General features: G+C 31.5%; 1 protein-coding gene across 1 annotated transcript in view; it reads left to right on the top strand.

Moving 5' to 3' along the window:
• The window catches only part of LOC117790532 (histone H3.v1), a 31287-nt gene extending 17146 nt beyond the window's left edge, over window positions 1-14141 (top strand). Inside the window, 13 exon segments of the mRNA XM_034630009.1 lie at window positions 1647-1650; window positions 4670-4730; window positions 5048-5321; window positions 5382-5500; window positions 5561-5748; window positions 5808-5981; window positions 7132-7281; window positions 9673-10184; window positions 10222-10243; window positions 10246-10383; window positions 12058-12276; window positions 12339-12452; window positions 12996-14141. Coding sequence (XP_034485900.1) covers window positions 1647-1650; window positions 4670-4730; window positions 5048-5321; window positions 5382-5500; window positions 5561-5748; window positions 5808-5981; window positions 7132-7281; window positions 9673-10184; window positions 10222-10243; window positions 10246-10383; window positions 12058-12276; window positions 12339-12452; window positions 12996-13243 — 2223 coding nt within the window. The 3' untranslated portion in view covers window positions 13244-14141.
• Window positions 14142-16728: the final 2587 nt, after the last annotated feature.

Here is a 16728-nt window from a genome sequence, read left to right as displayed (position 1 = left end):
TAACTATCTCTATCTGTTTAAATCTAAATTGTGAATATCTGCAGCGACAACGCCCTTTCGCAGTTTAACAGCAAGCTACTTGTGCATGTCCTCATAGTTGTCAGTCGACTAAATTGTTAGCCAGCATGATTTTATGCCTTGTCATGGCGCCACATAAGAAGTGTCGCCAATACCGTCGTCCGATTCGAGATAGTGCGCAGCTCCTCCATGACCAATGGAACCATGGACCAATGGACCAGACGACGCGCAACAATTTCTATTAGTGCTTTTCACTGTCACTGCCTATCAGCTTCCTATCCCCTTGTCCTTTATCTACCCGGCTGCTCTACACTCGTTTCTATTATGGGCAATTCTTTATACATATGTATGTATATAAACATACGTACATCCTTATGCAACACATGTCGTTACATTTGTAACTTGTTTCAGTCTCTCTATTGCCATTGTAGCTAGAGGGAATTTATGTAGTAACTGTAAGAAGAATGTGTGTGTCTATTTGAGTGTGTGTCTGTGTGTGCGTGTAAAAGTGCCATTGAGTCGGTTGTCGAAGCGTCAGTTAGTCAAACAGACACTCGACCTGAATGTAAATTTTTAATCTGCAAAACTCTTCAACATTTGCATAAGTTGCCGTTACCGCTGTTATCGATTTTTTAAAATTATTTTTTTCATATTCTTTCATATCCTTGATGCCTTTTGTGTGCTTTAAGCATCTATCAGCTGTAACTTTTATTTGTAGTGCATGTAAGGAGCCTTTTTTATATATTTTGATTACAGTGTCTGCAAAATATGTTGAATTGCTCTTGACAATTACATATATGTTATGTCTTTAAGGTCTGAAGCTAAAATATATCTATTGGGTATTTAAATAAAAAGTTGAGATCTGCTTTTATTAAGTATACGTTTGATATGCATTGTACGTACGCACAGAAGCGTACGAATATTTTATGGATGGTTCAATATTAAATTCAATGGCAATAATACTGTTATATTTTATTCTACCTACATAAAATTGAGGTATTAAAATTAATATTGAAGTGAGATTCGGAATAAATCCCTTTTATTTGTAACGTACATTATTCTATATCAAAATTTTTTAAAAATATCTCAGATAATTGTTATGTACAAATACTTAAGAATATTCACTTACATCATGCTAATCTTTTCATTCTGCAAGGGTAGTTGTAGTAGTAAACTTCGGTGCTTCGAAGATAGCCAGCTATTTATATATAATGTTTTGTTAATTAATTTGGATTAAATAAATACTTTTGTATGATTATAAGTTAGAGTTTATAAGCAAAATTTACAAATTATACTTGTATTATGTGTATTTCTCTCTTTTCTCTTCCTTTTTTTATTCTCTTTCTTGTTCTCTCTCGTTCCCTATGACTAACATGCTGTCTCTTTCTGCTCTTCTTTATGTTAACTGTGTTCTGATCGTCCATGAAATCATAATCAAATGCGTACTAACCAAATTAATTAATGCTTATTCTAATGATGGAATTAATTGTAACTTATCTTAACATTATATGCATCAATGCAATTGCTCTCTTTCTCTTTTCTCTCTCTCCCTGTTCTTTTCTTTTGATCTCTCTCATTTGATTCTTTTGTCTTCTCGTCTTTTGTGATTCTGCTCTTCTCTTTCGCAGGCGGGTGAGTCAAGTGGCCTATTCAAAAAGACTATTACAAAATTGAGCACTGAGTATCGCCTGCAATTCGTTTGGCCGAATGACCGACGCATTAAGGGCGCCGATTCAAACGTAACGACGACGGCGAGGGCCGCGGCCGGCGATTACCCAAGAAAGTCAATATCATTGGGCGCGATCCGATCGGGTCAGATGGGTCAGCCGTCGCACAGTCACACACATCAATATCAAACGATGGGTGCCGGCTTGCCATCGGTGCATAAAAAACGTACAACAAATCAGAAAGAAGGTGCGACAGCAAAATGTCGTCGCTAAACATTAACATACTTTACTACAAATACATTTATATCGTATTAGCGCATAGTTTCTTTCAATATCTCGTATATGTATGTAACAATTTACTAAAACAAAATGAGCGTACTAAAAACTAATTAACATTTGATATAAATCAGTTTACTTCAGTTTTTTACTACATACTCGTACTTAATAATAAGTTTAATTCAACAATTTATCTCAATTATTAATTATCAAATACGATTTGTTAACTAACCTTTCGCATAAGTATTTGTTGAGCGCGTAATTCCAATATCTTTACATATTTTCATTTTTTTTTTATTTTAAAGATAATACTAAAAATTTGTGCAGTGGCAGCAGCATTGAGCTCAGTTTACAAAAACAAAATTGAGAACAGAAAATGAAATTTTATGCCTAATATTTCGATGCGTTACATAGTGTTGGTAAATTATAAAGTAATCAAATGAAATGATTTTTTTACAACACTGTCAATCCAAAATGCTTTGAACATATTTAATTACAAATATTTACATTTTGAATTCAAGCAAAATTGATTTAAAAGTTTTTTATGTACTGGTCGTCGTAAACTTTTGCTTTTCATCATGAAGACTTATCACTAGCTGTAAATTAAACTAAAAAATTTTATATTTACGCTAAAACTAGGTCTAAGTCACCCTCAAATATATATAGATATGATTTTTAAACTCTTTACGTATATTGATTTAGTCTGAAAATTATTTAGGTACACATTTTCAGTTATTTATTTCCTTTACTTTCCAGCCAAGATATTCTTTTAACGCTTTTACCAATACTTAATATTTATTTTTAAGCAGTTAGCAATTGTTACTCTCTCTCTCTCTCTCTCTTTGGAAGTCTTTAAATCTATTTCATATAGAACGAAATTATGCTAAATTCCTTCCTAAAAGATAACACACACACAAGAATATCTAAATAGCCAAAAAAGCGGAAGTAAGTGTTGAACTAAATTCCTTTTTATTAGTTCTAAATAAAAAATAAAAAATAACCACAAACTACATGGTAAAATTAACTGACGTATTCATTTTTGTTCATGCTACGTAAAATTTCATTGATCGATTGAATTTAATACAATATAAACAACCGTAAATTGCTTTCGCTCGTTAAATAAAAATGGACGACACGTTCTTGGCATTCCGAATTTATCTCGTTAACCCTGCCCACAACACATCACGTATCAATGCAATTTTACGCTAATGATGAACTAGCAAAGTGTAGTCGGAGCATGCGGTCGCAGGTTGTTTGATATACATAATAATATTATGATTATAGCTTTTATTTTACCTCAGTTTTTTAATACGCGTAGGAGTTCCGTTGGCTTTCCTTACGTTGCATGCGTGAAACGACAAAATGGAATTAGCATCATGCATTAATCACTATCATTCTTCAACATTTATCATACATTCTCATGTTGGTATTAAGGTTTAATGCAAATCAATAAGCTTTCAAAATATATTTTAGAAATTACGTTAATTGAATGGAGTGGGCAGGCATTCATTAAATTTAATAAACAGACTTAGAGAGATTGTGAATAAAATTTAAAATTAGGTATATGAATATTATTTAAAATTTTTCTTTTCAATCATAACTTGAAATTGCATATACCTATCGAATTTAGGGAAGAAAAATTTAAATTTAACCCAATACATTTAAAAGGAATTAAAAAATATATATTTTTTTTTTTTTAATTTTATTTATGCTTATCAAAATTTAAGAGAAATATAAAACCCATACACATTTTACATAACTTAAATTTACAGTTAAACAAAGATCGTAGGTAAGACAACCTGAAAACGTAAGCCAAATTGAAATGTATTCTCATTAAAATAAACATATGTATTTAATAGCTAATATCATATGATAAGCCATTGCAAAATGATAAAGTGCCTTCCACTGCAAAGCTTTAAGTCTTGCCTTTAATCCTTGAGCTTAATAAGCTTTGTTAGATCAGCCTGAAATTAATTGGCCGTAGTGCTTCAAAAAATAAAAAACAAACACATACACATTTTTAAATATAAACAAGTGAAATAAATAAAAATATTAACTGTGATGCATTCGACTCGAAATGTTTATATTTTTGTATGTATATTCAAAAAAAAAAAAAAATTGGTTCGAATTTCGTTCTATATTCCAAAAAGTGACCCAACCCACAAACCAGACACACAAACACGCTTCAAAACACGGCCCCAAATTGAATAAAATAAATCTATTTTTGTTTGATTTTCATTTCAACTCAATGCCAAGCAAAACACAAAACACAAAAATTCAAATAATTTTTTTTTTTGATTTCGAATTGCTGATATGAATTATAAATTAATATGCTAGAATAGCCCGACAACAAACTAACCAATACTAAAAAGTAAAACCACAACCGCAACTACCAACCACGTCCACCACCAACCGCCACCACAAAACGAACCAAGCGCCACTTTCGGCTCATTTAATTTGCTGTACAAAGTTTCACCTTTTTCTCAGTTGGAATTTTTTAGCGTATTCGAAACACATTGCAAAGTTTACAGTATCCTTTTGTTATCCTAAATGAAAAAGCCCTTTGTCCTTTAGTTACCACTTTAAAGCAAATGAATATTTTATTATATTTTACTTATCTTTATGTAAATGATAAAATCAACGATCAATTGAAATGCACATTTTGTATGGAACAGAGATGATTAAACTTTTTATCTGTGTGCTTTCAGCTACTTTGCATGAGCTGGAGCCTTTGGTTAGCGATACGGATGATAGAAAAACACACGAGAAGTACGATAACAATTTATTTGCATACGTTTAACTCAATTCTCATATGATTCTCATGAGCTTCAACCATACTGAGATGCCCACCCCGCGCAAGCTCTTGCAGTTCAGCCAGCCAGTTCATTGACCCACCCATATCCATCCAAGCAAAAACAAAAAACAAAAATGAAACCCACCTGCAAACGTATCGCACTTGCCACTAACATTCATTTGAATATTTTTCTCATATTTTTCTCACATTTTTCTCACATTTTTCTTGTATTTTCCTTTGATATATTTTTTTATATTTTCACATTGTTGACTCAAAATGTGTTTCCATACAGACAAGTACATTTTGTGGAGCGCAAAATTGCCACACGTCCGTTTTCGCAAACAATCGATCAGGAGCGTCTCAATCACTTCATTACGAAAAAGGAGAACTTTGGATTTACCGCTACTGTCAAGGATGATTTCAGTCATCAGGCAGCATCAGCAACTGCTCCGGGTCATGGTCCAGTGGTGGTCATGAATGGTACGGCACCGCCGCACTCGAAACCTAATTTGGATTTGTGGTTCAAGGAGATGGTCGAGATGCGCAAAAAGGCTGGTGAATATAAGGTTAGTTTGTTATAAAGCTTCGCTCTTAGTATTTTTAAATAAAAGTTGGTTACTTTCTAGTCTCGCGGCTGGGGCGTAGAAATCGATCCGGAATTGTATAAGAAACAAAGGGACTTATGGGATCAGGTTTCAAAGCGCAGCTCGCTCTCGGCACTGTCATTGGCATCTACAGTGCACAGGTGAGGTCTTGAAATCAACTATAATAATACAAATATAAAATTATTTTGAAAACAACACAGACCCATCACCAAGGAGGAGAAGGAGCAAGAGAATAACAAAAAGTCGACGCCATTTGAGAAGACGTCACAGACACAAAAGCCACGAGTTCCTGGCCAAGCCTATTTGATTGATAATAAGGATGAGATTTCAGCACTGCCAGCACGTTTTAATAACATACGCCATCATTTGGAGCGCACCACGGGTGCGGGTAAGCTTCAATATCTTAAGACTTAAGTAATACTTATCCTATATCAATTCATTCAGCAGATGTTGAGGAGGGCGCCCTGCTGCCATCGCCAACGCGGGAGAAACTGATGCCTGCAATAACTAAACGTGAATCCGAATCTCAACGTGGCAGTCCCAAAAAGACAGCCCTATCACGCCATGGATCGCCTCAAAAGGGCAGCCCCCAGAAGGGTAGCCCCAAGAAGGTTCTTAAAAGTGAGTAGTTGCCAGTTTTTGCTTAAGTATCTATAATTATGATTGTAGCAACAATATCTACAACACCTTACCTTACACTTAATAATAGAAATTTATTTCTAAGCAACAATTAAACATAGATACACAAAAAGCACTTTCTAGTACTTTTAACGATGCAGGTCACAAATGTACACGCCCACAAGAAATAAGTATACGCCCCGTACTTCTTATTTTTCGTTTTTCATTAATTTGTTTACAAAATGGTTTGCTTAAAAAACGCTTTGAATATTTAATTTTCAACACACTCAAATGGGTTTCCCGTTGGAAACGCCTTCATTTGTTTTTTTTTTTTTATGAATTTTAAATATTCTCTCAAGTGCACCACGCAATTATTTCGAATATAAATTTTTTGTGCAAACAACTTTAAATGTAGCTTGCATATATTTAATTTTGTTCTTTTCGTTTTTAAAAGAGTTTGTAATTTGTATAATTATTCAAGCAGAAGTTTTTGTATGGATTGTCTGTACATACATATCTAACATTTAAGAAGTCTATGCTTTAGTGAGTATATAATTAATAAGATAATTTACTATTACAAATGATTGCTTTCGAACAATAATATTCTTCACAGAATATATATTTTATTCAGTGTAAGAAACGCGAGTGTCGACTTGAAATGTACAGATGCATTTCTAAATGTTTTATAAATAAATAGATGTGTTTCTTATAGGGATACAATATATTTATATTTAATCAGTATACATAACTGTGCAGGCAGTATATAGTAGACTTTAATGTTCAGAAATTCAGGAAGAGAAGATTTTTATAATCCATTTTCACATGCACTTGTACATAACATCTTTGCGCTCTAATATAATGCAGTATAGGTAGGATTAGTTAAATATCCAGTAAAAAGTATATTTTGTAGTATGCATTGTATAGTTATGAACACCTGTAGACATATTTCACCCATTCATACATACGAAAAGATTACCAATGTGAATTTCAATTAAAACATTCCACTCGTACTTTTATCATCATTTAAAATCGCAACAACAACTAAAATCGAATCAAAAAAAAAAACAAAAAATAAACCAATAAACCAAAAACAATACCGATACCAAAACCGAATCAAACCACATCTCTTCATCCTCCACTTGCGTGTGTTCAGCACGCTCACAATCTGTTGGTCCTGGCGTCGCTGAGAATGAGTCACCCAAGCGTCAGATACGCTCGGCGAGTCAAGCGCCCACAAGCCGTAAAAAGGCACCGACGGCGCCCTCTGCGACATCGGCTGGAACTGAACGTAAGCCACGCCCATGTAAGTAGCTATAGTTGCGCAGACCCACTACAAAAAATGTAAAAAAAAAATCAAAAACAATACCATAGAAAAAAAAGATACTTCTTATGTACAATACAAACGCACGAATTTTTCGTACGTTATTTCGTTCATTGCCTTCTTTAATTTGTATACAGTAATTAAAATTTATTTATAGTTTGCATAAATGTTATTACTTAATTCATTTTAAATTTGGTTGGCATTTATTTTGAGTGCCTAGTTTGGTTCTTTGTTTTATTTGCAATATTTTAAGTATCAACTTTTTTTAGTATCTATCACACCTACAGATTTGTACGTTCCGTTCAAAATATACTTCAAAATTTAAATCTAGTTAAGTGTCTAAAAAAACTAATTAACTAGCTAAAAAAAAAAAAATAAAAAACAAAATTAAAGAAAAATCTCTGTTAGTTTAGTCTCTGGTCATGCGATTCATTTTTTTAATTTGATTTCATTATTCGTTTCATTCCGAATTTGGTTTACTGTTCTGTAATGAAACGTTTGATTGGTCTTTCGATTAAACATTCTATAATAGTATAGCATGTTGAGTGAACAAACATTAGTTAAACTAAATACAATAAACTAATATTCATAGTTAACAATATTAACAATACTAATGCTAAATATTAATACAGAATTGTAAGTATTTACAAGTGTCAGTGTTTAAACAATCTAACAAAACCATTAAGTTGTGTGTGCGTGTGTGTATTGTGTCTCTAACCCATTTTATTTTCAACGATATACCGATGATTTTCCAATTTATTTGCCAAAGATGTGTGGCCATAACAATGTGTTCTTGTTGTGAATTCAACGTATTTGTATAATATGTTTTCTATGTTTTATGTATACTAACAACTTACAGAAATCTTTGGCAAATCAAAGTTAAAATTTGTTTGCTTAGAGAGATAAATTTAAAAATTACTTTTTTAATATAATAGATCACCTTGAAAATCCTTTTTAAGAGGATTAACTATAATTTTTACCAAAAAGTATGCTATAAATATTATTGTGAAATATTTTCGTAAGTGGAACTCGTTACAACACTGAACATTAGGGTGCATCGATCTATTCGAAAAAAAAATGGTACCCCGTATTCGTAATCTACGGTCAATTCTAAAGTATTTTTACCAAGAAACTATAGTTTTAAAATCAATTCCTAGTCCCCGATTTTTGAGTTGAAAAATTTTGCGTTTTTAGTTCTTGCAAGGACGAAAATTGCGTTTTAAGGACAATTTTTCTTTGTATTTGAAAGTACTAACACGAGTTTTGATAACAATCTTGTCAGGATCGGACTAAAAATACTAAAGATATGGTAATAATTCATGATAAAAATATAAAAAAAAAAAAACGTTTTTCAACTCAAAAAACGTGGGCTAGGAATGGATTTTAAAACTATTGTTTTTTTGTTGAAAATATCTTTGAATTGACGTTAGATTACGAATATGGGGTACCATTTGTGCATTTTTGTTGGGCCATACTAATCGATGTACTCTACTAAACATATTTTAATCAATTCAGGAGGGTTTCAGAAGTAAACTAAACCAACAAACCAACAAAAAATCAATCAAAACAAAAAAACTTTTGATTGGTTTTCAATTCCAATAGAATCAATTTTCTAAAACTAAACTAAACTAAAACACAATAGTATGTAGTACATATTATGTATTATGCAATAAAATTAAATTTTACTATAGTTTGATTGTAATTTACAGCGGTTTCAATATTGAATCTCAGAACAGTCATGATAATATACTGTATGAGGGAAATAAAGCTCACATAATAACATTTATAGCCAATATTATACTACATACGAGTATATGTCCTTATTCTTATATAAACGATTATTTTTGTAGTATATGAAATTGATATTTCATTTAAAGTCAACTCTTCTATCTGATTGAATAATAAACAGAATTTAGTTAAATAAGCAAGGAACAATTAAGGAATTTTATTTAATCACATAAGGGCATTTAATTAAGTTAACTTAAGATTACACAATGATTGCCTGCATTTTTTAATAACGAAGTAGACTAACCCAATTTTGGTACCTCAACATGATAAACAAACAGATACACGTATTTAAGTGACGCAGAGCTCGAAGTGCGTCTTTAAATTTATAAATTAATTTCTCTTGATTTTTATTGTAATATTTTTTGTATTTTATTATCTTTGCGTTGCTTTTGTTTCTGTTGCAACCTTAATTCGCCTTATTAAAAAAAAAACATAATATACATTTAAAAAAAATTCATATTTAAATTGTTTTTTCATGTGACTTTTGTTTTTGGTATAAAACCAATAATGACAACAAAAATGAAACCCAACGAAAAAACCGAAAACCAAAAACAAAATACCAAAAAACTGCTTACGTTTTTATAGCCACCCTATCCACAACATTCCAATCCCGCATTAAAAGTAGTTCCCTACCACCGCCTAACGGTAAAGTAGCCGCAGCGCCAACAGCAGCAGCAACAGCAACCGCAACAGCAACAGTCGCCCGTGCAGCAGCCAAATCCAATGCTAATCATGCTAATCAATCACAAGTATCACAATGCAAAAGCTACAACAACAAAAACATCAACAATAACAGCAACAAAATTAATAAATCATCATCATCATCAGCGCAACCGCAACAACAGCAGCAGCAACAACAAAAACAGCAACAGCAGCAGCAGCAGCAATCGAAGCAACAGCATATGCGTAAGAAAGATAAAGATAGATCGAATATTAGTTGCATTGGTATTGGTAGTCATGTTGGTGCTGGTAGCGGTAGTGGTAGTAGTGCAAATAGTGCGAAGCATCAACAAAACAAACAAAAACAACAACAGCTACAACATCAAAATCAGGAGCATGTGCAGCAGCAGCAGCAGTCCCTACAACAAATACAAGCTGTTAGCCCAGCAAAACCAGCTACAGCGGCAACAACAGCTACAACTACAACAACAACAACAACATCAAAATCAGACACGGCTACAACATCAGCATCGACATCAGTTCCATCAACAACATCATCCACGGCCCCGACCCGACCTGTCACCATCAACATCAAACGCCTTACGGTACCAGGTCAGGATAGAAAATTGGCTGAAAGTGAGTAGAGTTTGTCCGAAAACTTGAACAAAAAAACTAAATTCTCTTCAATAAAACAATTTGACACACAAATAAACAAAACCAAAAAAAAAAAAAAAAACAGTATAAAAAAAAATTATATATACTAATCAAAAATGGAAATGCTGTAAAATGACATCTGATGCGCGAATTGTTTGTGTTGCAACTTTTGTTAACAAAAACAAAAACCAAAAAAATTTATAAGAATTTACTAACAATTGAGCATTTAACACCTTGTCAAAAATGTTTGTACACAACTAGTGATGAGTGATTAAATTCATATTATTATTTTCTAATTCGGCATATTGAAATTAAAATTGGGCGCATAATTTAAACGGCACCTACCTGTTAATTTAAATCTTTTTACAACCGTGTGGAATCATGTGTTAGTTAGTTGATAATAAAAAGTATTTGATATTTAAGATCGGCGTTAATTTCACCCATGTGTAGTCCTAGAACTATGTTTAAATTGTTTTGTGTCTCGTTATTCCACAGGGTTGTCCATCCAAAAATCCTTAAGAAATCCTCCAAATTAAACAAAAAAAACAACACAAAATTAGTGTATTTGTTACAAAGTTGTTAACCATAAAGCGTGCGTGTTACTTAATGTTAGTTGTTGTTGTAATAAATGTTTGTACATGTTGTATTTCAGCCGTGTGACAAAAGAATCCCAAATATATGGTTATCTGCCTCATATTATTTGTAGCTGTTTTTCCTACTTCTGTTCTGACACTGTCCTAGTTATTTGTGTATAGAATAAAATAAATTAGCGGCTCTTTTAAGTGTTGCTAAGTTAAGTTTTGCTTACAAACAAACACTCTCTAAAGATACAATTAGGTAATTAATAAATGTGATGAAAAGAATAGTTTTTTTTGGTGTTTAATTTTAATTTCATATAAGTTTAAATACTTAAAAGATTTCCGTAATAATTAAATTTATTTTTGTTGTATTATTATAGAATATTAAAAGGGGTCTCTTGAAGGAATATTTTATATTTCAATATCTTTGCAAGCTGTCGCCGTTGCCTGTTCTACACATTTAAAAGACTCTACCAAATCAAGCTAAAACATAACAAAACTCATTTTCTTCACCTCAATACAATATTTTGATCAGCGTTTTTGATGTATGCTCTATTTAGATATATGTATTTAATAGGTATTTCTATGTAATTACTGCTGCTTTTCTATGTTTCATGTGTTGAATGTGGCATGTCTTTTTACCTGTTGTGCGCTTTATAAATGATAAAACAAAAAAAGAATCGAAAGCAAATATTTATAATTTTAATTCAATTCTTACTAACAAATTTGGTTGCTTTAAAGCTTTTGCTTAATACAAGCTTTATTTGACTAAGTTGTTTTTAAGTTTAAGTTAAAACTAAGTTTCTTTTATTTTTAAGAAAACCGAAAACAAAATAATATATCTATTTATATTTTAAGTTACAAATACTAACCAGTAAAAACTCGATCACAAAGTTTGCTTTAACAAATATATAACAATATAAAAATAAAATTAATATAAAAATATAAACTGAACACCTGCAGCAGCATATAATGAAAACCAAACATAAAATATGTACCTTTAATAAAGACTATTTGCCAGACTTATGAATCAAATAAAAATTTCTAATATTTTTGTAACTATTTTCAACGCCAACAGACGAGTCGGAAGATGGCCGTGAGACTGCAATTTCAATTTCCAGCTGCAGTCCACAACCAGTGCCCGAGGTGCCCGATGAGCCATTGGTGAAATCGCCACCGGAGCCCACAAGGGTTAAGTCGCCTGAGCAGATTATCATGCGCTCTCCCGATCCAGTCAACTGGACGGTGCCCTTGGACACTGGCAAGACATTTACGGTCACACAGAATGTCAAAGAGGGTAAAGTGTGAAACGGTGGCAAGATTTGTTCTATTTCAAATAAAATGAACATATCTTTTTAGGCGAAAACTACAGCCGACCTCAAAGCGAGATAAAAGCGTCGACACCGGTGGAAAAACCACCACCGCCACCACAATCGGCACCGCCACAACTAACCGAACAGGCTAAAATGGACGGTAAGCCTTTAAGCACGCTTCAATAAACGCAACTTCCATAAAAACAAAGCAAAAACAAAAGAAATATTCAACCAGTAAAAATCGACTTAATAAAAGAAAAAAAAATAACACAAACCAACACACACATTATAATAATTATAAAAAAAATCGCTTTTACAAATATTTATATATTAACTCGTATTTAAATATATGTATCTGTATATGTATATGTATGTATCGCTACTCACAACCATCATCCAAATCCAACCAAAATCAAATCATCGTTAAGCAAACTTCAAAAATCGCAACACCAGCCAATGCCAATCTCAATAAGCGTAAATATAATGCAAAACTTTCCCCTCTCTCAGTATTAAGCTAAAAAAAATTTCGCAGATAAAAGCCAAAAAAACATAGAGAAAAAATAAATGCCAAATGCATAAAGCTAAAATGCAAATCAGCAAATTCCACATAGCGTATCAAAACGTAGATCCTTGCGTAACATAACAAAACACTATTTCCAAAACTATTTCCCCCCTTCACTGCCATCCAATGTACAACACACAGCCTGGAAGTCCAGCAGCCCAACCACAAGTGCCGCTGCCTATGGTAAAACATTGACGCCAACACAACAACCAGGCGGCGCTGTGCGCTGCGATGCCAACAAGCCGGAGCTGGCCATGTCATCATCATCATCGACAGCGACTGCATCCACGGCTCGATCGACAGCCGCCGATGTGCTGGAGAAGGCTCGTGACCGATTCGATCGCTTTTGGGGCGGCACCAGCAATGCCACCAAAGAAGAGAGTGTCTAAACTTCTTAATCATGTTTCAAGTGCAAAATGTATTTGAAAAACAAAAAAAAATATTAAAAAAAAAAAAAACAAAACTAACATACAATTATAAATTCAATTAACCAATGAGCAATACTCGTAAATGGTGACACGTAATGCCGTCTAAAGCATTATGGTACATCCACATACTCTATACCCTCGTACACCACAAACCCCCTAACTATGCTCCTCTTTGCCTATGCTTAAAACTAAAGAAGGGCCAGTCTTAGGGCCTGAAAAGCCCAACAAATCTATTTGAAAGATTACAAATTATTTTATTTTCCAAATTACCTTGGCTCAACATACTAACTCCATATTAGTTGTTATTAAACGAGTCGAATTATTAATGCCAAACACTTCAAAGTTTTATTTCTAGAACTACACGTGCATCTAAAGTAACCTATAACCAAGAAACCATTACTATTTTCGGTTGGCCGAAAATTAAATACCCTTTCTGAGAGTTTCAAAAGTATGCGTTTAAGCTTTCTTGACAAAATTATAATACCTTCTGCAAGGGTATGGGAAAAACTATGTAAAACACTTACTTTCACTGCCTAGTCCCAAGAAATAACAAGAACTTTTACGAAAATTACATAAGATGCTCCAATAACCACAAACTTTTCAATATTTCCCAATCATTAAAAATCAATGCGACATACAAAATAAAATGAAAAGAATATAACAAACGAAAGGACAACATCACCGCAGAGACCCGTCCAAAAAAAAGAGAATAACATAAAAGTGTTTTAGGAAAAAACCTCAAATTTTTGTAATTTTCATGAAAAGAAAAATAAAGAGTAAACACAGGAAATCCAATGGCAATACGCTAAGTATATTGGGTAATGCATAAGGTGATTTAAACCTAATACGCTGATCCGGCTAAAAATACAATTTGAAAATAGATTTTGCACATGAACTACAATTACTAAAAATACTATATTAACGATATTTTAAGAACATTTTGGCAATGATGGTTATAAAAGACACACAAGTACTCAAAGACATACTGACACACACACAAACAGAAACATACATACAGCACTGTATTACACAAATATGCGAAATGATGAGAAAATATGTTATCACTCAAAGATGTATGATTTGCGAGCATCAGCTTTGAATAACTGTGAAACTAGTCTGCGACATACATTTACAATAGATGTATTATGTAAAAGACCTGTAACAAAGAACTCTCAATAAAGTTTAGGAAAATTGAATTGAGCTGCTTGCAACTGAGATTAAAGATCTAAAAATGCACCAGAAAGCAGTTGAACCTTATGACAAGTTATTTGCTTAACTTACGTGAACAGCTTGTTAATATAATATTTCTGAGTACAAACAAATCATATTTGAATTACGAGCATATAAAATTATAATAATTTGCAATCAATCAATTTACAAGCGAATTTTAAGTTCAAACCTTAAATTATTATCATTATTTTTAATTCATAAAACTTAATTCCTAATATGTAGAGTTTAAATAATAACTGAAGTTAAAATTTCACTACCAATAAGTTCGTGATTAACTTCAGTATTGAGCTTAATTGTTGCTTCTTGCATATAAATATTTATATACAAACTAAAAACATAAAAATACAAAAATATATACAAAAAAAAAAAAAAAAAAAAACAGAAGAAAACAAAGACAAAGAAAGCTTAAGTGGTATTTATTAGACAGTTAAAATATGTATTTTTATATATTTTCCATAGATGGGCTTGTCTGTTAGTTGGATATGTTGAGTTGATACCCAGTTAAAAAACCCTTGTTAACCCAATGCCCCTTAACATTAAATTACAAATGTTTGTTTATTATGCGCAATCTATGAGATTTCATATTTTTACTTATGTGTATTCAAGAAACCAAACTATCAAATTCATTAGGTAGAGACGATTATACAGCAAGAATATCTCAATTTAGCTTGGTGAAATATACTAAAACCCAACAGAAAAGGCACACACACGCAGACATCAATACAAACACATGCACACAAATATCAATTTCCAGTTACAGTTTGATATAAAAGAATGGCAAACATTTAAACTCATTTAGTTTTTAACTATCATACTTAAAAAATTTTAGGCAACTTTAATATAAATCTACTTAAGAAGAACCTTGATATATATTCTAGCTTGTTTACAAAAATGAAATGTATACAAATAAATTAAAAAATTATACCACATACAGTACGATCTATACGGGGTTCAACTATAGATGGGCAAATTCTTGACCGATAAAAAATTGATATATTTGCATATTTTGTTTAAATATCGAATGGTACATTTTAAAAATTAACTTTCACGCCTCAAAAAGAGCCCGCATTTTAAAATATACAACACCAGAAAAAAAAACACAATAAATATCTAATGAAAACAACTTTAAATCTAATCGATAATTTTGCCCAATTGTCATAAACAAAAAAAAAAAAACCTAAGGCACACCAAATAGCCTTGGAAATGCAAAAGAAAAACATTATAAAAGGACATTTAATCCCTATGTACCAACCTAAAAAATGAATACCTACAGAATGTGTAACAGAATCTTATAAAAGTAAAACAAAAACAACTGATGGTTAAAGAAAATAAAATAAAAACAATTGTATGAATCAAATAAATGAAAATGCATATAAACGTTTTAAACAATCTATCCTTGATTTTAATTTCGTATACAAATAAATCAAATAACATATTTACTTACGGCGTTGAAGTTTCATGAATTAAAATTCTAGACATTAGAGTTTTGTTTTGTGTTTGTGTTTTTGGTTTTATTTTATTCACTATTATTATAAATTTCATCGAAAGAATCTTGTCTATTATAAATATCGTATTATGTCTGGATAAATATTTTCGATTGTGCCAGTTACTATTATTATCATTAATTTTTTTAATTGAACTCTTGATGAGAAGTTTGCAATTACATTAGGGTAAAGTTCGTTCAAATTTCTGGGAGATATTCTGTGAATTTCCTATTGCAAATAAAATTATTTATTTTAATTTTTGTTGTCATGAAGAGACTTACTGCAAGTTAAGCATGTATTTAGTTCACATTATTTTGTTTTTTTTTTTTTCAAATAAAATTAAAATTATAAAATTTTGATTGAATATTTAAATTACTTGATTAACTTTAAAAATAGATTTAGGGGAGTATTTTAGAAAGCTGTTATCACAGTATTGTTAGAACGAAACTAAAATGCATAAGGTAAATTTTGTTTGTTGGAATGTCATAAAAATGATAACATATATAAAATAGTGAAAAATTTCGATGCTACTTTTATATTTGTTAAACTGAATATGAAACGATAATTTATATAAGTTTTATTTTTAATTCGACCAAAGGTTTCTCGAAAATACGATTATCAAAAAAATGTTTAAATATTTTTAAGTTAATTATATTTTAATTAAATTGTTATTATTAATGCAGTTTAAACAATTATAACTATGTTTTTTTTGACTTCTGTCTTATTATTTTA

This window comes from Drosophila innubila (assembly GCF_004354385.1).
Source record: "Drosophila innubila isolate TH190305 chromosome 3R unlocalized genomic scaffold, UK_Dinn_1.0 2_E_3R, whole genome shotgun sequence".
Classification (NCBI taxonomy): Eukaryota; Metazoa; Arthropoda; class Insecta; order Diptera; family Drosophilidae; genus Drosophila; species Drosophila innubila.
This window is presented reverse-complemented; position numbering and strand designations above follow the sequence as displayed.